Source organism: Mya arenaria, chromosome 16 (genome assembly GCF_026914265.1).
Source record: "Mya arenaria isolate MELC-2E11 chromosome 16, ASM2691426v1".
Classification (NCBI taxonomy): Eukaryota; Metazoa; Mollusca; class Bivalvia; order Myida; family Myidae; genus Mya; species Mya arenaria.
Genome location: NC_069137.1, coordinates 19,580,525 through 19,607,319, shown reverse-complemented (window position 1 = coordinate 19,607,319; position 26,795 = coordinate 19,580,525). Strand labels below are relative to the sequence as shown.

At 34.0% G+C, this 26,795-nt stretch overlaps 2 protein-coding genes across 4 annotated transcripts; one reads left to right on the top strand and one right to left on the bottom strand.

Annotated features, from left to right (window-relative positions):
• The first annotated feature begins 1,648 nt into the window (after positions 1 to 1,648).
• Positions 1,649 to 18,812, top strand: LOC128221323 (uncharacterized). 3 transcript variants are annotated; one of them, XM_052929874.1, is made up of 12 exons: positions 1,649 to 1,871; positions 7,874 to 7,931; positions 9,064 to 9,273; positions 11,435 to 12,415; positions 12,985 to 13,071; positions 14,088 to 14,170; positions 15,200 to 15,271; positions 16,023 to 16,104; positions 16,904 to 17,004; positions 17,416 to 17,487; positions 18,238 to 18,376; positions 18,720 to 18,812. In XM_052929874.1, exons 3-12 carry the CDS (start codon positions 9,135 to 9,137, stop codon positions 18,722 to 18,724), a joined length of 1,761 nt encoding a protein of 586 aa, XP_052785834.1. In that variant the 5' UTR covers positions 1,649 to 1,871; positions 7,874 to 7,931; positions 9,064 to 9,134; the 3' UTR covers positions 18,725 to 18,812. The 3 variants fall into 3 exon arrangements, with proteins under 3 accessions (XP_052785834.1, XP_052785833.1, XP_052785835.1); XM_052929873.1 differs by lacking the exon at positions 1,649 to 1,871 and adding an exon at positions 6,317 to 6,369; XM_052929875.1 differs by lacking the exons at positions 1,649 to 1,871; positions 16,023 to 16,104; positions 16,904 to 17,004; ... (1 more) ...; positions 18,238 to 18,376; positions 18,720 to 18,812 and adding exons at positions 6,317 to 6,369; positions 15,467 to 15,501.
• A 1,620-nt stretch (positions 18,813 to 20,432) lies between these two features.
• Positions 20,433 to 25,338, bottom strand: LOC128221330 (migration and invasion enhancer 1-like). The gene is made up of 4 exons (XM_052929899.1): positions 25,276 to 25,338; positions 24,650 to 24,747; positions 24,321 to 24,397; positions 20,433 to 23,124 (listed from the first exon to the last, which is right to left on the bottom strand). The coding sequence occupies exons 2-4, from the start codon at positions 24,708 to 24,710 to the stop codon at positions 23,038 to 23,040; spliced, it is 225 nt and encodes a 74-aa protein (XP_052785859.1). The 5' UTR covers positions 24,711 to 24,747; positions 25,276 to 25,338; the 3' UTR covers positions 20,433 to 23,037.
• Between the last annotated feature and the right edge of the window lie 1,457 nt (positions 25,339 to 26,795).

The following is a 26,795-nucleotide window of genomic DNA, read 5'->3' as shown; positions in this document are numbered from 1 at the left end:
GGAGGAAATGTATGCATACCAGACCCATTGTTGGAGGGGGCAATGTATGCATACCAGACCCATTGCTGGAGGAAAAAATGTATGCATACCACACCCATTGTTGGAGGAGGCAATGTATGCATTCCAGACCCATTGTTGGAGGTTGCAATGTATGAATACCAGACCCATTGTTGGAGGAGGCAAACTATGCATACCAGACTAATTGTTGGAGGAAGCAATGTATGCATACAATACCCATTGTTGGAGGAGACAATGTATGCACACCTGACCCGTTGTTGAAGGAGGCAATGTATGCATACCAGACTCATACCAGACCCGTTGTTGGAGGAGGCAAACTAGGCATACCAGACCCGTTGTTGGAGAAGACAATGTATGCATACCAGACTCATTGTTGGAGGAGGCAATGTATGCATACCAGACCCATTTTTTGAGGAGGCAATGCATGCATACCAGACCCATTGTTGGAGGAGGCAATGTATGCATACCAGACCCATTGTTAGAGGAGACAGTGTATGCATACCAGACCCATTGTTGGAGGAGGCAATGTATGCATACCAGACCCATTGTTGGAGGAGGCAATGTACGCATACCAGACCCATTGTTGGAGGAGGCAATGTATGCATACTAGACCCATTGTTTGAGGAGGCAATGTATGCATACCAGACCCATACCAGACCCGTTGTTGGAGGAGGCAATGTATGCATACCAGAACCATTGTTGGAGGAGACAATGTATGCATACCAGACCCATTGTTGGAGGAGACAATGTATGCATTCCAGACCCATTGTTGGAAGAGGCAATGTATGCATACCAGACCCATCGTTGGAGGAAGCAATGTATGCATACCAGACCCATAGTTGGAGGAGGCAATGTATGCATACCAGACCCATTGTCGGGGAAGGCAATGTATGCATACCAGACCCATTGTTTGAGGAGGCGATGTACGAGTTAGACACCATTGGCCGTGTTTTCTTGTTTTCTTAAATTAACAGCATCCGGTATATTTTTTACAAATCCGGTTTACTTGCAAACTTAGTTTTTTTGTTTTTTTCTTAGATATCAACTTCAAAAGCGATACATAGAAAGTTTGTGCATTAAATAAGAAATATATATCAAGTGTACGTAAAACCCTATTTTGTTTATCAGTCTACGTATTTCATTATATTGGTATATTTTACTCATAGACATTCCATCGAGAACAATTGTTTTTGAAAGTTAAGAAAATGTTAGGTTAATGATGTTCACGATAATAACGCAATGTGATGTTACACTTCTCAATCAAGGACATTACGTAATTTGGTCTTTCTTTTCATACCTTTTTACAACCCAATATATTCATACCAGAGTCAGAGGCAATGTACAAATACGACACCATTGACCTTGTTAGAATGTTATCTTAAATAGTTAGAACTATGAAAATCACAAATGACTCACCCTGAACAGTAAAACTGAACATTCAATTCGAGATTTCGTATCGAATTTTCTGACATTGTAATTTGTAATAAAAATATACCTTAATATATTGATATTAAACTAGCTTTAATAAATAAGAAAACAATATTATATCTTCCTGTATTCAGAGTAATTTAAAGTTACAATTATGAGACAGCTGAGATCAGTTTTATCTAAGTAGGTCTGATCAGTTCGTTTTTGGGGTGAATTTTTTTTCGGAAAATCTCATTCAGATAAAATGGCATTGTAACTATATTATAACACTATCAACATGTTGGCACCTAAATCAGGCCGTTTCTTTTAGTTTCAGTTGGCCTCATTGATGGAAGCTTTGAAAACCTGACCTTAATAAACCTTGATAACGATTTCCAGTACGTAATGTTAGAGAAAACATTAAGCAAACAGCTCCAATTACAGAGGTAATCAGTCAGAATAGTTTTTAATCTGTATTAGGGTTTTATGGGTACACATGAAAATGTGAATAGTAATATAGTTATTCATTGTGGCTTGATTGTTACGTGACTATATTCACGCTCGAGTCTGTTTTCAGATTAAAACCCAGTACATGTATCCAATATTGCAAAAATACTACAGTAATTACTCAATCTACCACCTTAGTGTAAAACATGATTCAAAAGTGTGTATGTGTTGCCCTTTTAGAAAGTGCATTTTCTGATATTTTGTAGAAAAATAAATTTAGCGAGTTTTTAACTAGAGTCAAATTTAGGCATTACTCGCGGACATATTTAGCTATAAACATGTATAAACCAACACCAGTGATACCTTGTTTTTATTTTCCTTTTAATTTTAGATTCAGATAACCCAATGCAAGGGGGGGGGGGGTGTTTAATGGTTTAACTATATATATATTCTTCTGATAAATTAGGAAATCCACTGAACTGCTCGAGGGAAGAAATGTCAAGAAATCACGCCTTAACATGTCCATTAAATGATCGGTTTTGTATATACCCAAATAAAGTATATCATATGTTTAAGGCGGAAACAGTTTTCTCGTCTTAATCGCTTCGACACTACAGCCGCTGAGAGTTATCTATGCCCTGGTCACATCCACGCAACCAACTCCGTATGAGTAGAATTTTAGTGCAAGAAGTTAAGTAAGACACACCGTTGGAACTTGAAAACTGTGATTTTCTGGCATTTTCCTCTCGCGCGGCCCTTTGAATTAACTTTATTATATGAAAACAAAACCATAAAAAAAACTATGATCATTTATAGTTGCAAATACCCTTCTTTTCAAACAAATATATCTTATTGTGATAAATATCCCTGACTTTGAATCTCATATTCTGGCATATCACCTCCCTAAGCTTATCCTAATCATAGAGATTTCAATTTCATAATTGCTGTTAATACCCCTGACTTTTAATCATTGATTTTTGGCAGTTTGTATATCCCATTGCATAGCTTTTGTTCCTCTCTTATTGTTTTACCTAATAAAAAGGAAAACTGTTTTCATTAGATTTTACAAGTTCTCAAATACGACCTAACCAATTACTTCAAAAAAGGAATGTCAATGCAATTGGTGTGATGTGTTATAAAAGTCTTGAATAATTCTAAGTTAAACGTATACGACTTTATTTGTAAACATGATTTGATATAACGGCCAAAACTGACAATTTTTATATAAACTGTAAGACCTGTTTCAAATGTATACATTAGTTATCACAGAAAAAAACAAATGCCCCCAAAGTGGCTTTTGTTTACAATTTGTTTATAACATTTAAACAAGATTACGTTGAATAAACCTTTGGATTGAAATTCCGTGTATTTAAAAAAAAGACATCAAACAGTGCTCTAAAAATTTGCAAAGATTGATAGAACACCCACTATAAGGTCAACCATCGAGATATTAAGATCTTAAACTTACATCTACTTGTTTATCTAATGTCAAGAGCGTGAAAGTCGTAATCCCAAGCTTTATTCATTTTTCAATATAACATTATCATTCAAAAACATATTATTGTACACAATGTTGATAAACACTATTTATAAAGCAACAAATGTAATTAACATCTCAAAAATAATAAAAATGCATGCAAGTGCTTTTATTGCTCTGAATGTTTTTGAGTATAAAATAATGACCTTAGCTTAATCAACATAATCTATGAGTGAATACTCTTTTAAAATATCAAAACATGTAACATTTGGAATCATGATTTTGGTGGATGTTGGAAAATTGATCTGAGATTGAGAATCGACTACCGAATTTTGAGCAGTATTGGAGCCAGCAAGGGATTTCGACCTGTAAACTTCTATAACTACCAGCTTTCGTAACAATCAAGTCAAAAAACGTAATTCAACATCACATATTTTACGTTCACCCGTGAATAATATAAGAAAGGATACACATTTTCCAGGCTAATGAACACCTGACTTTTAAGCAGGGGATCCAGGATTGATCTACTGACAGACAATATACCATTAATTTGATGTCTATGTTATTGTATTACTATTATTAGAATTACTATTATTATTATTATTATTATGATTATTATTATTTTAATTATTATTATTATTATTATTATTATTATTATTATTATTATTAATTATTATTATTATTATTATTATAATTATTATTATTATTATTATTATTATTATTATTATTATTATTATTATTATTATTATAAGTTATATTACTAATATTATTACCGTGACTACTGTGCTTAAAGGCCTAGTTTAAGCCTTCTAAAAGTGAACCCCCCTCCAAAAAAAAAAAAAAAAAAAAAAAAAAAAACACACACACACAAAAACGTGTATTTCTACACAACCTCTGTTAATTGATATTAATCTTATTGCTTAATTGTCCTATCAGATCTCCAATCTGAGTATCCTGCTGTGCAGTTTTGCATGTTTTATTGCAAAAATGGACCCTAAATGGCCCTGAGCCAATAACCGAATAAACAGGGAATTGGCCCCTACTGTTACACCAATGCAATTATCAGGAGATGCACAGCAGGGGATTATCATGCCAAAACATTCCTTAAATAAGGCCTTTACGAGTATTTACCTAAGAGCGAAATGTACAGAAGCCATCTCAGTTGATAACTCGGAGTAAATGATCTCCACCAGAAAACTGAACCAATGGTAATTACCTCAGCTTCCATTGAATATATATATAAAAAGACATATACAGACGCCATCAGTTATCAATTTAGCACCTTAACCGAGGGTAGAGATGCTGGCAACTGATATGACTTTTGGAAGGCATCCTCTCAGATTTGCCGGACACCTGATGTGTTTGTGTGCATTTCCAACTGTATTTCTGTTCAGTGGTGGCACCAGATGTCCGGCAAATCTGAGAGAGTGCCTTCCATCCCGACACATCACTAAGGCCTCAGTTACCACTGAAAATACATACAGAGGGAAATACACACAAACACATCATGTGTCCGGCAACTCTGAGAGGATGTCCTTTGTCAGATGCGAACCGAAGGTTGTCGTCACAGGTTCGACTAAAAAGATGTACAGTTTTAAATGTTCACAGACAACCTCGGTCTCCAGCAACTCTTAAATGATGCCCTAAATAAGACACCGGAATCGACTAACGAGGTCTTATATTCTTCAAGTTAAAACATAGTCAAAACATATCGTACACAATTACTAGTGAAAGCGCAATGTTTGATTATAATCGACTACTCTTTGATAGGTGCCCACATGACACAGTATCAAAAATCGATTATGATCAACAACATTCGAAACTTAATTGTTAACCTAATAAAACATAAAACTGTTCATATATTATATCCTTCTTTAGTCATAATTTTGCATTATTTACTTGGAGCTTTGGATGTACACATATTATTTCCTGTTTTAAATGTGTGTTTTTTTAGCGTTCAAGTAGTGTTTTATTATGATTGATACACAGAATATGTAGATACATACATATTTTTTTCCAACATTTAGTCTTCATAAACACTTTTCGCTAATAAGATTACGGTTGTTCATTTTGATTTGATTATCTATTCTGAAAACTGAATGATTTATCATTACCAGAAACTTACAATTACTTAAATAAGTTATTATTCTAATGTCCCAAATCAAAGCCTCTCCTTATCATTGAAAGGCTAGCTTAGGTCTGCAAAGCTTTGAGAACAGTATGATAAGGTCATTGACTCAGTAGCGTGTCATCAAATTTGGACTAGTTACCGTACAACACCTTCTCTTAAAGCAGCTATAACCTTTAAAAGCAAAATTTTCAAATGGCATGCCTGAAAATAAAATACACATATAAACAGTTTAAACAATCACAATAAGGATGTAACTTACGACTAAACTTGTTTTTATATGCTTACTGGTTGCAACTCATAGTCATGATATACACTGAGGTTAACAAACAACGTGGATATTACGTCGCATTAAAAACAGTATACCGTTATACGTAGGCATATAAAAATAAAGGGGTCTTACTTACTCTTATAAACAATGTATGGAAATACATAGGCTTATAAACAAAAAAGGGTTATGTGTAGGCTTTTAAACTTTATTGGGTTGCATGTTGGTTTAAAAAAGCAGTATAAGATTATACAAAGGCTAGTACATGTACAATGTAAACTAAGTGTAGGTTAATGAACCATATCGAGCTTTACGTAGGCTAATAGACAACATGGAGGCTATCAGAAGGTAAATAAACGACATTGAGACTATACGTACATGGCCTGATAATTGATATATAGGTTATACGTACAGACGTTTGCATGTTCTTCCATTGTGATTACAGTGACCCTTACACACGGTTTGTATCCTATGTCTTGGTCTCATGGAACACTGATAATGCTTTTATAGAACATTGACCTGTTCTCATTTTAACTATATAACCTATTATACAAAGTTGAGGATCAGTCATTAGTGGATCGCATAACGATCAAGATGAAAACACTGAGAGCAGATGTGGTTTTGGTAAGACATTTTGCATAAGTATACATAAATCGAGTAACATGTGGGGGTATGTTTTTCCTTTTTAAATCATGGTTGGTTCACAACATTTCCTTTATTATTTTCAAATTGTTGAGAAAAAAATAGAATAAAATAATTGTTGAGTTGCATTACCGATAATCTTCAATTCGTTTTAGAATTAACGTTTAAATAATTGTTTTCAATAACTTTTCATTCAAACGTTTATATTCTTTACAAAATAAAATTTTGAAATGCAAATGCAATGTCCAGCGGCGGACCCAGGACTTACTAAATGGGGGGCACATCTAATTATAAACATATCAAACTTTTTTTGAATGCATTATTTTTATCATATAATGACATGGAATGAATTAAAATTTGTCTTCACTGTCATTAATGTTTGACAGATAAATTGAATTAAAATGATGTCATTTACTGAGATAAACCTTTCAAAAAAACAACACAGATATCTAGCCGTTTTGGGGAATCGAAACAGGGTCTACGGATTAACACGCTAAGTCTTTAACCACTCGTCCACACAAGACACACATAATTATGCTTTAAAATTAGTGCAACATAAACCTACACTACAGTATATTAATTGGACTCAACGATACTGTAGAAACTTCGGATGTCATTGTTATAAATTTAAGTTAACTGAAGTAAAAGCAACTTGACAACAAATTCCAAAAAGGGTTTCAAATAAATTATTATGTATTCAGAGAACTAGACGATAATAAAGGCCGAAATGGAAAGTTTCAAAGTGGCAACGTTTTGAATTTAAACTTTTGTTAAATGCACGTCATGCACGCACATATCTTGTTGGCACACAATGACATTATTAAAGCAATGACGAACATATAATGTGCACATGTTAACAGTTTAAAACAACTTATATATCAGGTATATGATATATTCTGAAAACAGTAAACTTACGCGTATTACTGCAGCCATATTTGTCTACATTTGATCAGCTGTCTGTGTAAAATGCGGCACCGATTTTTTTTATCGAATGTTCGGGCCCCGATGTAATTTTTCAAAAGACTTTTTCGTTTCGTATGCTATGTTATACTCGATAAACAGGTTGTTTATTTGCTCAAATGCTTATATAAAATTTGAATTGTGACAAAAAAAACAGTTGTAAAGTTAAATACATAAAGATGTGCCCAAAAAAAACCCATTACGTTCCGGCCCGCTGACGGGGGGGGGGGGCAAGGGTCCTATGTCCCCCCCCGGTTGAGCCGCCACTGATGTCCAAATATCCTAATAAATATATCTTAGAATTTCAAAGACCTTTTATCAAGACGAAATAATTGTATTGAACCTATTATTCTTTTATTTGTATCAATCCAGATGCCGACTGGCTAATACTATTATTAATAAAGATATGGCTCAACGCAATTTAGCCAATTTTAATAACACTTGAATGGAAATCAATTTGTCATAACCGAATGCATTTGTTCGAAGGTATGTGAAACACACAGTACTTAACATTTTTTTCTTACAGACTCTGTTGTTTATATCGGTATGGCCAATCAGAAGCCAGGACGAGTGTCACGTGATTTGTAAGACCGTTTTTGTATTTTTATAGGCATTTATTCTTACAGTTTAAAACTCAATATTTTGCACCTGGAATGATTTTACATGATAAAACTAAGATATTGAAAGCATACTCTATACAGTAAAAGTCTAGAAACAATCAACTCTTGTCGAATGTTCATTGCTTTAGTAACACAATTTGGGGAAAACTATTAGACCTAGCATTCGCAGCTGTCAGTACTGAACTACTGTCAATATAATCACTTGACAGTAAAGCATGTAAAATGGTAAATTAAGTCCAGCTTTCCCGATCAGTCCTTACTTGTTGGTAGATTGGTAAAGATAAGTTGCAATCCATGTAAAAGGGCGGGGTAGAAATATATAACCCGTTAACTTTAAGTATTTAAACGCTGAACTACACCGACAGGTTTACATTAACAGTTGATTTGACCGACAGTCCTTCAAAGCGATTCTAAAAAAACATGCGACTTTTGGAATAGAATAAGAATATAATATAAATTATTCATATGTGTTATTTAAAATGCATTAATAATTAAACCAAATGTTAAAAAGATTACACAACAGCCCCAAATGTAAATAAGGGTGCACAACAACTAAGTGAATAAGGGTGTTAAATATATCAGTCGTGTAAATGTATTTGGAATGTCCCTTGAATTAAAATGCATCCATCTTAATTATTTGAACAGAACATCAGGACAATTATGTTTAATATTGATTTTCCCTATACCGGGTCCTGTTTCAATACAAGTATTCGAAAAATACTTATCTTTATTAAACTTCATTTAGCATTAAACTCGAAAGAGACATTGCGGAATTGAGAGCTTAATCACCTTTTCTCAAGTGTGATGTTCTTACAGACATAAGAGTGGTTTCAGTTATGACTAAGATCCTTTTTAAATGGGCCATAAACTTCTAATTCTAAAGCTGGCTGTCAGTAACAAAACATATCGGAAATCGGGCCTAAACATTTCGGTATAAAAGAAAAACTTTTTTAATTGATTTATTATTTTTTTAAATGCAAATATAAGGATTTGATCTTTTTTCGATTCAGAAAACTTTCTTTCGTTCCTCACATACAGCATAAACACAAAAACAAAACTCGACTTTTCCTAAAGTATGTATTATTATCTTTGTCAGCAAGCTCAGGAACAGACTTTATTTTTGGGGTTCCAAGTTCTTCCGGTGGATTTTCGACTATTGAACTTCATATGACAACTCAGAGTAGCGCAGATGTACGAGTTACAGTCCCTTTCCTGAATTTCAATCAACATTATGTATTTACAAAACACACCTCCGTGAACATCGGTCCTACTGTGGCGCATAGTACCAATGGAACCCAGTTTAAAGGTAAGGTTACGGTTAGAATAGATACTATTGACGTAAGATCAAACCCACAAAGCCAAATATGTGTTCATTGTAGATACAATTGATCTGATGTAAATAAGAAAATTGTATAACATATCTGTAATACTGCTTTTGGGGGAAAAAATAATGACCCCAATAAAATAATGACCGGATAACCATTTTTGTATTATTCTGTTAAGAATTACTAGCATTCGAAATGTAGAGAATTTACCTTACAGAAATAGAATATTCACCGTGCCGAAAAAATCCAGATAACTTTGACCTTTTTTTTATAAAAAGCCGACACTTTTGATTTAAATTGGGTATGAGTAAATGCAATTGGTTATTATTTTTTTTAAACCCACTCATTTGGGGTGAATTTCATCAATGCATTGGGTATTTTCAACAAGAAGGTTATACAATTGTGCATTTTCAAAAGCAACACTATACAATGTAAATCATTGTGACGATCTAAACTTTATATTTGGAACCTGTGGGTGGGGGTACAACATTTTTCCAGACATTTGTCAATTTAAATTGACCCTGCCAAATATTTCGTGCTACAGAAAAGTTATGAATTCACTTTTCAGTTATTTACAAAAAAACATGTATATAAAGCAGTCTAGATTTCGAAAAGTGTGATAACCGTTCTTTTAAAAACAAACCTCGTTTATAAACAAAAACTTTCCGAGATTATCAAAGCGGTTAACGCAAAACTTATTTAGTAGAAGAACTAGCTGTAAAAGAAGTAGATATATCATTAGCAATAGGAGCAGCAGCAGTAGAAGTAGTGTTAGCAATAGTAAGAGGAGCAGTAGTTGTAAAAGGGTTAGGGTAGAAGTAGCAGAACTATCAATATGATAAGTATTAGTTGTTGTCGTTCTATACGTTGTGGTAGGTATACTACTAATAGCAGTAACACAACTAAGAGTAGAAGGTAAAACAGTAGCAGAAGCAGCAACAGCGACACATACATGCAGAAATAGCAGTAACTTTTGTTTTTCTTGTTCTTGTCGACGTTGTCGTTGTATATGCATTTCAGGTAGTAACAGTAGAAAGAGCTAAAATAGTATTTGATTTTTTTGATTAACTGGCAGCAATAATAGTAGTGGTAGTAGTGGTAGTAGTGGTAGTAGTGGTAGCAGTAGTAGTAGTAGTAGTAGTAGTAGTAGTAGTAGTAGAAGTAGTAGTAGTAGTAGTAGTAGTAGTAGTAGTAGTAGTAGTAGTAGTAGTAGTAGTAGTAGTAGTAGTAGTAGTAGAAGTAGTAGTAGTAGTAGTAGTAGTAGTAGTCGTAGTAGTAGTAGTAGTAGCAGTAGTCGTAGTAGTAGTAGTAGTAGTAGTAGTAGTAGTAGTAGTAGTAGTAGTAGTAGTAGTAGTAGTAGTAGTAGTAGTAGTAGTAGTAGTAGTAGTAGTAGTAGTAGTAGTAGTAGTAGTAGTAGTAGTAGTAGTAGTAGTAGTAGTAGTAGTAGTAGTATTTGTAGTAGTAGTAGTAGTAGTAGTAGTAGTAGTAGTAGTAGTAGTAGTAGTAGTAGTAGTAGTAGTAGTAGTAGTAGTAGTAGTAGTAGTAGTAGTAGTAGTAGCAGCAGCAGCAGCAGCAGCAGCAGCAGCAGCAGCAGCAGCAGCAGCAGCAGCAGCAGTAGTAGTAGTAGTAGTAGTAGAAGTAGTAGTAGTAGTAGTAGAAGTAGTAGTAGTAGTAGTAGTAGTAGTAGTAGTAGTAGTAGTAGTAGTAGTAGTAGTAGTAGTAGTAGTAGTAGTAGTAGTAGTAGTAGTAGTAGTAGTAGTAGTAGTAGTAGTAGTAGTAGTAGTAGTAGTAGAAGTAGTAGTAGTAGTAGTAGTAACGTACATTTTTGTAAATAGTTTCTAAGGTAGCATTGTTTGGATTTAACTTTTTCCAACGTAAATAGAAATTAGTATTTGTTCATGCTTCAGAGAAGTAACTCAAGAGATTGTAAATGTTACTTCCCTGTGTAAGCACCCTGTTCCCGAATAAACCTCTTTATATCGTGCTGTTAACTGCAGGTTATCATCCTATCTCTATTTGTGACATATAACGTCAACTGCACAAGCTTTGAATTGACACCTATTGACGTTGATAACATAGTTTACAAACTGCTCTAGGTCATTTTATGCATTTTATTTCCTATTTTTTATTCATTGCATTTAGCTATTGAAATCCACTCGACTAGACCAATCTGGGCTGCGATAGTGACTACTGCGAATTATGAATTAGAGGCATTCTTGCTTCTTCCGGTGAACGCATTATCAACCGAATACTTCATTCCGTCGTACCACACATACCGATACCGTGCCGGTTATAAGTTGTCCCAATTCTTAATCGTTGCAACTGAAGCTGACACGAGAGTGGCGATTGAATTTCCCTCCACATTTACTCCATGGGCAAAAGGACAAATTCTGATTGAATTGCAAAAGTACGAAACGTATCTGTTTCAAAATCAAATAGACACCACTGGAACACTTGTCACTAGTGATAAACCAGTTTCTGTCGTCGCAGGTGATAATTATGGTACAGTGCCTTTCAACGGCACTAGCTATGGGTATATGGTTGAGCAAGTCCTACCAACCAGATTCTATGACTTCAAATTCATAGTTCCTGCACTTAGCCCACGCGACGACTACTACATCCGCATTTTCTCCATTTATGACGACACGGAGGTGAACATGTACAATTCAACAACACATGACTCACACTTCTTGAAAAGGCTCGAGCCATTTACAGGTCATTTCATGGCAGAACCGACTTTGTTGCTAGCTGATAAGCCCATTTATGTGATGATTTACTCAACTAACATTTTTATGATGACTGCGCAAGCCCTGTCACAGTTTCAGTCTGAGTATGAATTTACCCTTCAACGCTATACGAGTGCTAACATCATTGCTGTAACTATAAAGACAGCTGACGTCAAAGAACTTTATCTTGACGGCAACAAACTTGACATAAACAACACGAAAACCATACAGGTCTCATCCCCCCTGCAGGACTACAGTGTTCTCTATATCCCCGTCACTGGGGCAACTATTCATCGAATCCATCACTCTAGGCAGCGAAAGTTCGGGGCGGTACTGTACGAATCCGGCAATAGCTATGCTTACGGAATGCCTCTACAGATGACACTCACAGATATTGGTAAGAACAAGACAAAATGTTTTAGTGACACTAAGTTAAGTAGTAGAATTGTTTACCACTTTGCAGTTGTTGATAAAATTGAATTGTTAGTTCATAAAGACCGAAGTCAATTATGAAGATACACTACCATGGTATATTGATCATATGCTAAGAATACCGTGTGATTTGTCAAATGATGTTAAAAGCTTTCAATTCGTTTGTTTTGCGGTATATGTTTCTGTCAGTCATTCTAGGTTTAATTTTGCATTCCATTTTCTCTATACACAGTATACATCGTTCAAATAGTACAATAACATTTGATAGTATTCACTGTTTTGAAATTTTCGCCCGATGTCAATTTCAATATAGCTATTGATGCTCACACGGTGATATAAATTACAATCTTACACCATAACAAACAATTATCATCTAGTTATTTGTTTATTTGAAGTTTATATTTCAATATTATAACAACAACGCGAGTGGTATCCATTAACGTATTGTTTTCAGAATGGTTAGTACAAAAAGGGAGACCGTAGTTTTTTAGCAATATTTATCAAACGGTTTGATTTCTATATTTCTTCATTCAGGATGTTACCTGACCAATGGCACGAACAGTACGCTCGCCCCAGGACAAGGGTCTCATCTGGGATCTCAAATTAACTACCAAGCTTCAGGTATAAACATTTGATACAGCATCTTCATCCTAGGTCGAAATACTGCAAATCACTAGTGTATTTATTTCCAGAGCTGTAACGATTTGAAAATTAACATCGATGATTTTAACAACGTTGTGATCTTTAACAAAGGTCATAACAATCGGCATAATGACACAAGTTTTCTAATATATTATGACGAACAATGACATAAGTTATGTCTCTTCCATGTACATTCCTATTTCAAACACAAGTTATATATGAATGTGAATGTATTGATTTTGAATGCTTACGTCACATGACATGTTTCTTGCCTTTAGGCATATACTGACTAAAAAGCTGCAGGTTAACAACTGCAATATCGTGAAGTCGTTTAAGTCAGCGCTGACACTAACATTGCGTCTTTGCATTTGCAAACAGTAGGCGTGGTTTATACGTATGCTGAGTAATATAGCAATTTAATTAATCACGAAGGTTCGGCTTCAGCAATTGATAATGATTATTCACAAATAAGAAACTAAATACTTTAATAATCTAGTACTCCTGATTGGCTTACAACGTAGGGCAGACTCTAAACTGATATTGAAAACCTAAGTATTCGTCCAAATAAATTGATAAATAATTATTATGTTTAGTACGAATACTTGATATTGTTGTTGACAAGGAAGTGCACTATATTCGCTTTATTAAAGCGAAGAAAACTTGCTTTATTTTCGGGATTGTTGCACACCTTGCTATTGTCGTCTGATACAATAATTTTAAACAAAATGTCTAAACAGTACAGAGGAAATGGTAGAACCTAAACCCCGTATCGCATCGTATATGTGACGTCGGAGTGGTAACAGCGTGCTATCGGGTGATAGTAAGGGTCACATTGAATATTGCATAAAGGAATGAAAGGAGTGAGGTATAAAATCTGAAATAATTCAACTAAACTGTACCTTTTGTGGCAATTCTTACAAACAACCGAGTAGTCCTTGTTTGTATATAATGTACTATGCAATTATCTCCAAATATTGTATCTATTACATTTACAGGTAAGGATATTCACTGCTTCAATTGTGAGGATATGACTCATCTCAAGTATTGTGACAGGGTGACAACATGTAGGGAAAACGAGGTGAGTGGTTTGATGTATGATACAAGTGACATTTATTATATGAGTGTATGTTTTATTATTGTACCCGTATGTGTTGTTCAAATATATGAAGCACCTTAATTGTCATGGTCATATATGCGTTCATGTTATTTACTAGCATACGTGTTTGTGTTGTAATACGACATGACCCATCACTGGTATCGCAACAGTATGGCCACGTGTAAATGGCATGAGGCAATGTAACGTGTTTTGCGTAAAATCGTGCCAACGAGAGTGATAAGCATACAGTTGTTATATCGTTTTTGACATTTGTTGTAAATGAGTTTAAACTGAACACAAATAAACATCAATCTAATAATGTTAGTATGTGACACATTTTCTGGGTTTAAACTAAACACAAATACACATCAATCTAATTATGTAAGTATGTAACACATTTGCTTGGTTTAAACTAAATACTAATAAAATTAATCTAATAATGTTGGTATGTGACACAATTGCTTGGTTTAAACTAAACACAAATAAACATCAATTTAATAATGTAAGTATGTGACACATTTGCTTGGTTTAAACTTAACACAGATAAACATCAATCTAATAATGCTAGTATGTGACACATTTGCTTGGTTTAATCTAAACACAAATGAACATCAATCTAATAATGTTAGTATGTGACACATTTTCTTGGTTTAATCTAAACACAAATGAACATCAATCTAATAATGTTAGTATGTGACACATTTGCTTGGTTTAAACAAAACACAAGCAAACATCAATCTAATAAAGTTGGTATGTGACACAATTGCCTTGTTTAAACTAAACACAAATAAACATCAATCTAATAATGTTAGTATGTGAAACATTTGCTTGGTTTAAAGTAAACACAAATAAACATCAATCTAATAATGTTAGTATGTGACACATTTGCTTGGTTTAAACTAAAAACAAATAAACATAAATCTAATATTGTATGTATGTGACACATTTGCTCGGTTTAAATAAACGTTTATTCGAAATTCGAGTCAACGAAATATACAATTTAATCTTCAGGTTTGTTACGTCCAGAGCTACTCCAAGAGTCTCAACGCCGTTCGCTACAAGTCAGGCTGCACAAGTAAACTGGTAATTGTATTCATAAATACCCATTAGTAGTGACTTTAAACCAAAATCAAATTTGCGAGGTCCTTTTCGAGGTTAATATGTTTTAAACTGTTTTCGGTCGTAAAGTTGAGCTTACGCAATGATGCACATATACATTATTTGAATCCATACATACTTCAGAGTATTTACGTAATGCAACAAACACCAATTTTCCAGATCCTGTTCGAAATTCTGGCATTTTGAACATTGGCACAAGGCTAACTTCTCACAGTGCAAGCATACTCAATGACGATGGTGTAAACCGTTTGTTGATTTCATGTTTTTAAAGTTATCTCGTTCAATGTCTGGGGCCCTTGCCATGCGCCTTATCACATAGTTTATACTGTTTTTGACTACTTGGCTTGTCGCTGTAGTTTTCACTTATGATTGTAATTCAATTCGATGACATTTATGCAGTCTTTAATGCCATAGGTCAAATTGGCGATTACATCAGACTGCACTTGTATGTTGTTGATATATAAACCAAACATTCTTTGAGAGAGCATCATGAAGCTTTTTAGAAACTAAACCCCCTGAAATAATTATACAGCCAATTCTGGTTAAGGCGGACAAGTGCATCACCCCTCCCCGGACAAATCTCCCACAAACAGACACATGTGTTTAGCTTGCCTTGCCATTTTGTAGTTCTGTTTTAAGTCAAATTGAATTAATTGACAAATATTGGCCTCCATCCACTACATCCATCAGAATGCATTTTTTTTCTCCTTTGCAGAATTGTCGGAGTCATGGTTCATCCGGGTGCTTTGAATGTTGTGATGGAAGTTACTGCAATTTCCACGGGTGTCGTGATAATAGTAGGTGGTAATTCTACAGATGGACTGAAATAAATACTGCTGGGTGTCTTGAGGATGTGAAACGAGTTTGTTTAAGCTTGTATACTTTAAAATCACATCGAACAATTTGCTTATATTAATAGCACTGTAAATAACAGTAACAAATATTGTGGTCACGGTTGTGGCGATTCTGATATTATTCTTTTACTGAGCTGTTACAAAATAAATTTAGATGAAACACCCTAAGTATATTTTGAAGCATTTACCTTTTTGTATTATGTTTTTGTATTCTGTTAGTTGTCATTTATGTCGAATGTACTTTCTTTTTTGGTTTGCAATTTATGTGTTATGTTTATTGAAATGTTCTCGTTCATCTACTAAGTGTATATGTTACACTTAGAAATGATGATTACATTAGAAATTACTCATCAGACAGTTCCGTAGAGTAAGTAGAGAATACTGTACACCATTGTAGATTTTTTTTTAAATGACTCGGACAATATAAGAAAATAAGAGTTAAATAATGCACTTTTCAAAATGATCTTGGAAAAGGTTACTCACGGGAAAGGGCTTTCATAAGTTGTTACCCATCTCCCAGTCCAATTCCTTTTTTGATATTGATATTGTATATATGACCATGCATACTTTCTTTCAAAATTAAAATATGTTTAAACCAAAGCAGGTGTGTTGGACAAATCTAAGAGATAACCGTTCTGCTTTGACTGTCATTACCAAAGTAGATGCTGAGATCATGTCTGTTTCGTGTTCATTTAAATAACATGTATACGTTCTGTATGTTAATTGTTTTGATTGATAAAAGGTCTGGTAGGGATATCCCAGAGAGGACCGTTCTGTTTTGAATGTCGGCACATTGGGGCCGGAGATGTATGTGAAACCGTGCAGCTGTGTTCAGTGACTGAGGTAACTTATACGTTGCCTACTCTTCGAATTTTGTTATATGGTGCTTTAAAACTCAAACAGGGAACCGATGGAATTTTTATCAAATAAGATGCAAACATGAAATTCATGTTAAAAACATTTTTTTTACTTAATTCATAAGTTTAGGTGAAAAATTGATTTTGAATGGTCATAATCTGTTATCGCCGATGCTGGTAGATATTCGATCATCGCAGATTTATTACTTTTAATATCTTTCTTAACTCTAATAAACAAAACAAAATAAAAATTAGGTCCTATTGCGTTTCCTCTGTCAGTATCTGTGTTCATTTTAAGATGCAATGAGAATGTTTCTCTTCATGACACGAACCCTTGACCTCAAGGACGAATGGTGTGCAAATTTCAGGATCGTGAAAGAAGAATTATATTTTCCAGGCATGCATGGTTGAAGAATATAAGTGGGGCGAAAATGACAGACATTACATCCAGGGATGCACTGACGCTCAGGTGTGTATAATAAAACAAAGAACTTCCATAATATAACATGTTTGATTTGATAAGTATACCTCACGTAACCTGCCCTTGTTAAATTATCATATATACATTATGATTATGGACAAGTGCATACTTCCACACTGACAGTACGGTTTTGACTAGTTGACATGATAACATGCACATCTGAAACTATACAGTTTTGGTTTCCCGCGTGGAGGTGGAACACGCTTCTTAAAATGTGTTGTAAATCAGTAACTTTCGGTGTTTGCAACTTTTCCAAACGAAACTATTACATAATAAATTGGTTAAAACTTGAAAGTTGTGTAATGTAGAAAGGACTTACTTATGGTGCAATTTTGTATATAAAATAAATAAATATCGCATGACTTCCAGTGTGATAGATCATATAGTTTTAAATAAAAGGCACGTATCGATATTCAATGTTTGGTCTTAGCTCAAATTTTGCGTTTCATTTCTGAATCATTGTTCTAGCAATGATGTGACACAAGTAAACTCGCAGCGGCTGAGCTAGGCAGAGGATGAAATGTGCCCGTTTGATCTTTCCGTTGTGCAGCACATTTCTTCGACTTATAAGACTATTTTCGCCGCGAAAAATATGATTCCTTGGTAGTTGGCTAGCTCAGTATTGATACAAACCGGAAACAGCATAATCAATTATTCGAGCAAGGAAGAAATAGTTGTGTTATCTGCTACTTAAACTGAATCAGACCGGGTCTGTATCATTCCTACGTTTTGTTCTAGCTCTGCAGTAGTACAAGAAAACGAGCCGTTGCTGAGCTGGACAGGGATTGGAGGAATGTGCCCGGCTGCTCTCACTGTTGTACAACAGATTTCTGCAACTCAAACTGCACAACTGACAGCATCAGCCCAGGAATTATTGGTTAGAACTGTTTATATCAATCAGATATTTAAGCAAATTTTTACCCATATAAAGCACGGTACCTGAGAAATAATGTCGTATCAGTCTCCGTTGTAGCTATTACAGCTTTCGTTATGAAACTGCCAATATAACTTAAAATAAATTATACAAATAATGAAGTGCACCATGGTAGTATCCGTTAATACCGAATCAAATCAAAACCTTAAAGTAGCCCATCAAGAGGTTTGTATTGTCAGTATAGGTTTAATAAAACTTCTATTGAAGTTTAAGTACAAACATTATTTTAAGAGTCATCAAATCATTATATTAAAGATTCATTTAAATCTGACGATTTATGTTGCAGGTTGAAGGCTGTTCGACATCGCAACAGATTTTGTGAGCTTAAACATGTTTATTAAACAAACTGAATATGTACGCATTCATTTTAATAAACAACACAATTAAGTTTCGAGATTCTAGCCACTGGCCCTCGGTTGACCGATGATGTGTATGCTATGCCACCGGCCGTTTTTGCGATGTGTATCGGCTGTATGCCTGTGCATCAGTATACGTGGTTCGAAAAATCATAATGGCGACAATGTCTACTAATATGGTGTCCGACTGTGCTTTATGTTTAGAGTCGGACATGATGAAAATAACCAAGAAGCACACAGCCAGTTATATTTTGAAACCGAATGATATCCCAATCTACTAGCAGCATAGATATTTGTTTAGAGGTTGTAAACCGTACATATACAACCGAGTTCGTTACAATGAAAATGGCGAGCTTGCTCCGGTTGGATGACAGTTATCGTTGATAATAGTTTGTGAAATTCGTGCTATCTAGTGACGTTGTCTTTCGTTTAGTTTGATTGGCCGTTGGCGTCGTGGCTTAAAACGGGCGCTAAATTACCTCTTAGGCTAATTGACTTGTCCATGTAGTGTTATTTTCAAATAACCTTCGCGTTAAAAAGTACGGATGTGAATCACAACCCACCAAATGAGTAAAATAGGTCACCTACCAACATTACATGAAGTATTAGAGTAACTATGAAGTACGTATTAGCTGGGAACAATGACATCCTAGCTAGTAGATATAATTGATCTCAAAACGTGACCTTAGCTTATAAGCTCACGAAATAAAGGCACAAAACGCCATCCCGATTGCTCTCCAAATTTTCCTAACTTGAAATTTATTAGGACTTACTAACTTATTGCTAAGATAATAACTACTGACGGAATTCAGGACAGACGGACAGGGCGATAGTTGTATGCCTCGGTTCTGGGTAAATTTAAGGCATCCATGTCCCGAACACAGTGGTTCCAAAGTATTGCATTATAGGAGGAAATAATGTATTGAAAAATTGTGACCACGGACATTTTTCTTTAATTTGTTACTAGTTGTAAACCTGACATTCCCCATATATGAAAGATATTCTGTAGCAATTTGTGTGTGGTTATGTTATATAATGCTTATACATGTACTAATATTAATGTACTTCATTTCATAACGTCCAACAGTCTGTCAAGTTAAATCATTGCGACTGCATGGATACAACGGCTCCGATAAACATACACCCAACATCGCCTGTTTTACAGGCAAAAAGGGGCAGATTCATTAACCTGTTGTACATAAACGACGCCAAGCCTAAGACAAATATTAATTCTTCTTGGAAAACAAGAGCTGTTACAGAGACAGCGTACTCGACGTTCTTAACGCCTATGACCCGAAACCAAAGTTAAATTACAATGAACCCTTATTTGAAAAACATGCAAGATAATCCGACTTAATTAGTTAAGAAACATTTATTTACAGATTCGATGTAATACGCTGTTTGCTGAGATATTGACGTATATGAGATTACATACGATACACGATATGATGCCAACGCGGACGCCATGATGAGCAAAAATGGCTCTCATATTTTTCAAACAAAAACACATGACCTGACAAGCTGACAATACCAGAGGGACAACGGACAAACTAGTGTCATTACAAAATACCATTGTCAGAATATAGCTTTAAGTTAAACTCGTATTTGAAATACGAACATTGTCAGTATAACAAACACACATCTTGAGTGATAATTCAGTAACTACTTACTGAATCATTTTTATTGCATTTATGGACAATATTAATTACTGATACAAGATGGAAACCATGTACTTAGTATCTAAAACTGTACACATTTCAAATGATTGGTGGGTCCTAAAAGATAAAACGGCGATCAACAATCGTATTATAAGGTATATGTATCCAGTTGTATGCACCTTTCCTTCAAATTTAACATAGAAATAAAAAAAATATATATTGTTTTCGATATCTTTTTGGTAAAACTCGTATTAATTGTGGTACTCCTTATTGGAGAATATGAGTGCATCGTTAAATAATAAATAGTGTAGATGGTTCAACACAAATGTAATAGATAAAGTAATAAATGCTTACAGTTTTATTTTCAATACACATAAGGCATCATGATATGAAATGTGTTAACTACAGTATTTCGAATTTCGCAAGGATAATCCATAACTATAACCATTCAACAACATGGAACATTATGTCATCTTTCATAATGATTCAAGTTGAGAAAAAATGACATTTACCACGATTAATAATATTGTTTTAATAAACAAAATAACGATGAATACACGTCAAAAACAATGATTGTTATGAAAGATGCAGAGTTAATTTGAAATAATGGTGCAGAAAACACAGTATTTCTACCTTATGATATGGTAGCAGATCACACTGTATATATTTTAGCACTCAATAATCATTTAAAATTTTTGGGTACCAATCTATTTAATATACAGTTTCAATCTGGCCATCCGTAATAAATACTTATCATAAATGCATTTTTAAGTAAGAAGTTAAAGGTTCGTCACTCAAAATTTTGTTTGTTATACATGTGTATGTATTGATTTTGAATAAGAGTGTCACTTTAAGTATCTTGTCTTTTCAGCTAGAAATCGTTAATTATTTCAAATATGTTTGAAACAATTTTGAATACATAATTATAAGTTTATTTGTAATCCATAGTTTTGCACAATGCGGGGAAGGCTAGCCTAATTTTAGGCCTAAATTGCTAAATGCAAGTGTTTGTTCATGATAAGTGGTCAACGTTATAATTTGTCCAATTAGAAGGCATCATTTCTTATGTTTACCTGAACATTTAATTTAAAAAATCAGCTGTCAGCAGTTATTGATTTTAATCAGGTGATGCGGTAAATATGAATAGTGACTGACCCCATTTGAGGGAACATGTAGTTTACACAATATAATATAGACCACTAAAAAAGAATGTTGGTTTGGAAATCATTACAAATTATCTAAAACAACTTAATACATGCATGGTCAGATTTCGAAATAGAAAAACGTGCCAACATGAACCCTTTGTGAGAGACCGACCCTTCAACGGCAAGTACACTTTTACTGATTAAATATTTGGCAATTACAGTAATTTATCAAAACAGTTATTTTTCATATTGAATCGATCTTTGAAAAACCTTGATATTTATATGAAAAACTACAGAAACAATCCTTGAAGTAGAAAGTTTCAACAGAAACCCGTTTAATTGCACAGAAATGTTTGAGAATGATAAATCATAAATCTTTTCTCTTTACATTTGATTTTCTTACATAATACATTTATTAAATGCAACTTTGATAGTTATACATCATTTTTAAACACATCATAATTACAAATATCAAAAATAATATATTAATATTGAATCAAACCAGAAAAGGTGGTCTATAAAGAAAAGGAATTTACAATAATAAGGTATGAAACCAATGTATAATTATTGAAAACAAAATATATACATGTATTTGAATGTATATGAACAACACAATGTAATTGCAACATGAACGTATATATCTTCTGTATAATAAAAATACTTTAAAAAAGGAAATATTTGAATCCCTGACAATCACTCAAATACTAACATCAAAAATATTTATCAAAAATATTAATCAGAAAAATAGCTTCAATTGTTTAGCTAAGTTTCCTCATGCGCTTGTATAGTATTTAACTGAAAATTTGGATTTGAAATATCCCTTACACATTTACAAGGCCTGTAAAAAGGAGAAACACATCATCTCAAGAACACAACAGTTATTTAACACAATTTATGTGGTACTAAAATGAATGCTATTTGTGAAAAATAAAATTGACAATGGCAGTCACAGGATATTGTCAAATGACTCCGATTTTGTCTTGTCTGATGAGAACCAAATGGCTTATAATTGTAATCTTGACCTTTAGGGTGAGCGCTTGAATGATACGGGCAACAGTAACACACAAATGATGTGGGAAACACAGGTCCCCATGCTGATGTATATTAATCAGGAATTTGATGTAATTCAAATAAGTACAAATGTATGTTATAAAGTATTTCTGTACACAACATTCCATACATTTGTTAAAACTTCCTCTTACATCACTGGTTTATTCAAAAGTCATTTAAAACATCAAAAAGGTATTTTCATGTTATGTCTTTTTCCCATGCATTAGCATGCTTCAATTTACTTGACTGATATTTTAATAAACAATTAATGCTGATTTTGTTGTTTGTGTCCAACCATCCTCCTTGTAGTTTGTCATCTAAACCACTGGTATATTTGAGTGTGCATGTGTTTCTGTTAATTACAGGCTAGGCGTTTGTGTAGTAGGCACACAGGATTAGAGTAAGACACACCAGGGGGACTCGGAATCCGTTATTTCCTGACATTTCTCCCCTTGTAAAGCCCGCTGAATTTCCTTAATAATCTGAAAATAAAGAATATATATCTATAATTAAGGTTAATAGTTATTACTTCAATTCAACTATTTCCTAGCATTTCTCCCATTGGGCAGCCCTCTGGATTTAATTTATTATCTGAAAGTAAAGAGAAATGACTGATTATGGTTAATACTCCTGACTTTGCATCAACTATTTCCTGGCATTTCTCCCCTTGGGCAGCCCTATGAATTTATTCTATTATCTGAAAATTAAGATCAAATGACTGAATATGGTTAATACCTCTGACTTTGCATCAACTATTTCCTGGCATTTCTCCCCTTGGGCAGCCCTCTGAATTTCTTTTATTATCAGAAAATTAAGATCAAATGACTGATTATGGTTACTACCCCTGACTTTGAATCAATATTTCCTGGCATGTCTCCCATTGTGCTGCTCTCTGGATTCCCCTTATTATCTAAAAATATAAAACACATATCACTTATTATGCTGTATACCCCTGACTTTGAATCTGTAATTTCCAGACATTTCCAAATATAGAAACCAACTTCAACTCAACTTTGGATGCCTTCATGATATAAAAATAAATAATACATTTCACTATTTGTGATTATTATTATTGACTTCCAATTCTACACTTTATGGCAGGGGTTTGGGCCCTTGTGTTGTTGTTCTTAGTATCCTAAATAAACTGAAAATACATAACAGGTACCACTGAACAATGAAGTTGGTTTATACCCAGATGACTTTAATTGATGTCATTTTCCATATGCTTGGCTATTTGTTGAATAACTATACAAACAGAGAGTATACATGTTATCCTGACTGTAAGCTCAGTAAATAGAGCGTTATTTGTATTACTAAATGCAAATTCTCAGTGTATTATTGCATAATTAAATAAAGATTCCTTGAAGTAAAGTTTTTAGGTTTAACTGCTAATTTGATATTAGTATGTGATCTACTTGCAGCGTTGTTAAATGTGAAAATTTCTGACATTGTAAACCATCCATATGCATATTTGGTTGTTTTCGAAGGAAAATGCCTGAGGAGTTCTGTCAGCTGACTTGAAAGCTTTGATGAGTGTGTGGTCTGTTGATGGTGTTTATACATTTAGTTCATCTGAGCTTGTCCCTGAAGTTTTCATTGACGACTGAACATAACTATTTCTGTTTATTCTATATCTGTGAGATTTTATTATTATTATTATCATTATTTATGAACTTACATCTTGTGCTTTGGGGAACCCATATGTCTTTAGTTTTGAGAACACCAGCTGTCCATTAATTGAGTCCTCAAATGACTCTGAAAACAAAACAAATCATTTTTTGAATTTCTCAAGTGTGTTTTGCAGCCAAAACATTAACTAAGTTGTTAATTACAAGATACAAGTTAAAAATGGTTTTATTGAGTAACTATTTAAAAAAATATATGCTAGTATGTTCCAATGAATGACATATTGCTTTGAAAATAACAAGTTAATTTGTACATTAACTCCTCCGACTTTACTCCGGCATTCATACATGAAACTGTAAAACAATGCTCAAAGACACTTACGGTTTCTCCCGACATCTCCAACCACCTCGGTTTCTGGCAACTCTGAGAGGATGTCCTCCATCAGACGCCTAAACCGAGGGAAGTGACCTCAGCTTCCACTGAAAAAACAAACAATACAGCCTTTAATATTTTCGAATGAAGTGTTTCAGGCTTGTGCTTTTTAGACAACAAGCTTATCTAACATCTTACAAGCTTATCTTTCAAAATTAAGTGTAAGTAAGAACGTAGGCCTGAACCCTATACGCAATCAATACCATGTTGCTATAAAAGCTAGCTTAACAGCAAGACTGTTTAAAGTGCAATATATATATATATATGGTTGTCAACTTGACACTATAAACAAGTGAAGTAAATCTACCCAACGTCTAGGCTTCATTGTCATACATAATATTGTACATAAAGGAAGAGAAGCCCAATTCCGTTGTAATTATTAAGAACTTACTTTAAAATCTTGAATATTTATAGCGCGAACATTTCTAAAATAACTTAAATTTAAAAGCTATCATGCGTAGAAATCTTAATGAAGCAGACTTTTTTTAATTGTATGAAATAAAAGAAACACATACAACATGGTCAAACATTGCTTCAAAGATAAGAAATACAGATAAATTATGTGTTTTGTTTACCAGTATTCAACCTGAACTTTAACCGACGCCATTTTGTTTGTTTTTGGTAAGTCTCGTTTCAGCGGCAGTCAATGGTTTTGTGACTCCTGCAAGTTTTCTTCTATAGACGCAGTGGCTTCCCTTAAATATATCGAAACAAATACATTTTACATACGGATATATACCGATGCCTAGCTAGATTTACTTGTATGTGTGAGCAGATATTTAAGGTAGTCCATGTAAATGGTATTGACAAACTCGTATAACAAGTAAACATGTATAGAAATGTCCAAATGAAAAAAATACCCCTTTGTTGCTAACATTTTAAGTTGGACATCGCCAGACTCCCAATTTAAATAGGTGTGACCTAGCTTGCCACTGGTGCATAATGGGGGCACATTTTGTTCTTAATTGTGCAATTACGTCAAAACTGTTCGTCTTTTGCTGTTTTCGTTTAATAAGCGCTATTCATTTGATTCACAATGGTACATTTGTTTGAGAAAATACATGATCCACGATCAAACAATAAGTGTTCGGTAACCTTTAAATCTAAATCGCAACCATTCGGCAAGATAACCTTAAGGTAACTGTGTGTTGAGATCGTAACATAGTTCCCCAAATGCGCAAAGAAAGTCAGGCTAGGAAAGATTAATCTTTATAACTGTTTGGTCATATCTAAAACTAAGGGAGGAGGGAAAGAAGTTTTTTGTTTAATTTTCACTCATTTTTTTGTGTACTGTTTTTCGGCAACAATTGTCAATTATTGATAAACTGTTATCTTCATAAGACGTTAAAAACATTTAAAATGATTAAAACTACTTTTGTTGTTTATTTTTTTGTTTGGAAAAAATACCAATTATGTGCCGGAAATCGATGGTTTGAGCCCCGCAAATAGTTTGATTGATGCGGCCGGTTTCTCACTCAGCAGGTCATCAAATAATTGGCACCGACTGACTACTTCCGATCGGCTTGTATGTATGATAGAATCCGGGAATAAAATGTTCATAAATCAATGGGTTACACCAATCAGCTTTCAATTGAGAAGGGTGGCACTATAAGCAATACCATTTTTTCTTTACGTATGATAAAAATACGTAAGTAGCACAATTGTATGTATCCAACAGGATTCGTATTTGCTTGCACTTTAATAGTCAATAAACACAAACACAAACACAAGTACAATCCTCAAACATAGCGTCTTCGATTTCCTGTTTTTACATCTCATTCTATGTCTGACCTCCCTCGTTCTCGTCCCTCCATCATGCGTTTCTTTCGTTTTGATTGAAACTGTTCTAAAACGATAGTAACATTTGCAACACTGCTAACAAAACAGCAAATGGGCGTTATCACGTTTTACAATGCAATATTGTGATATAAATAATTAATGTGGAATTTAACAGAATGGTGCTTTTTAATAAGATAGGCCGTCGTAAGAAGTACTAGGTTTGCTGCTTATACAGTTGAAAGAAATACACAGAAACGCGTGAATGACGCTATTGCATTAGTCTTACTGGATGAACACAGGCATGAACTGACCCTAT

What these genes read in the sequence shown, in the direction of transcription:
- LOC128221323 (XM_052929873.1), top strand. Translation starts at nt 6,340, where the DNA reads ATGAAAACACTGAGAGCAGATGTGGTTTTG. An exon ending in TGAGAGCAGATGTGGTTTTG is followed by an intron (nt 6,370 to 7,873) that starts GTAAGACATTTT and finishes TTTTTCTTACAG; the next exon opens with ACTCTGTTGTTTATATCGGT. An exon ending in AATTAACTACCAAGCTTCAG is followed by an intron (nt 13,072 to 14,087) that starts GTATAAACATTT and finishes TTACATTTACAG; the next exon opens with GTAAGGATATTCACTGCTTC.
- LOC128221330 (XM_052929899.1), bottom strand. Translation starts at nt 24,710, where the DNA reads ATGGAGGACATCCTCTCAGAGTTGCCAGAAACCGAGGTGGTTGGAGAT. An exon ending in TGGAGATGTCGGGAGAAACC is followed by an intron (nt 24,398 to 24,649) that starts GTAAGTGTCTTT and finishes TTTTGTTTTCAG; the next exon opens with AGTCATTTGAGGACTCAATT. An exon ending in GGTTCCCCAAAGCACAAGAT is followed by an intron (nt 23,125 to 24,320) that starts GTAAGTTCATAA and finishes CTTTATTTTCAG; the next exon opens with ATTATTAAGGAAATTCAGCG.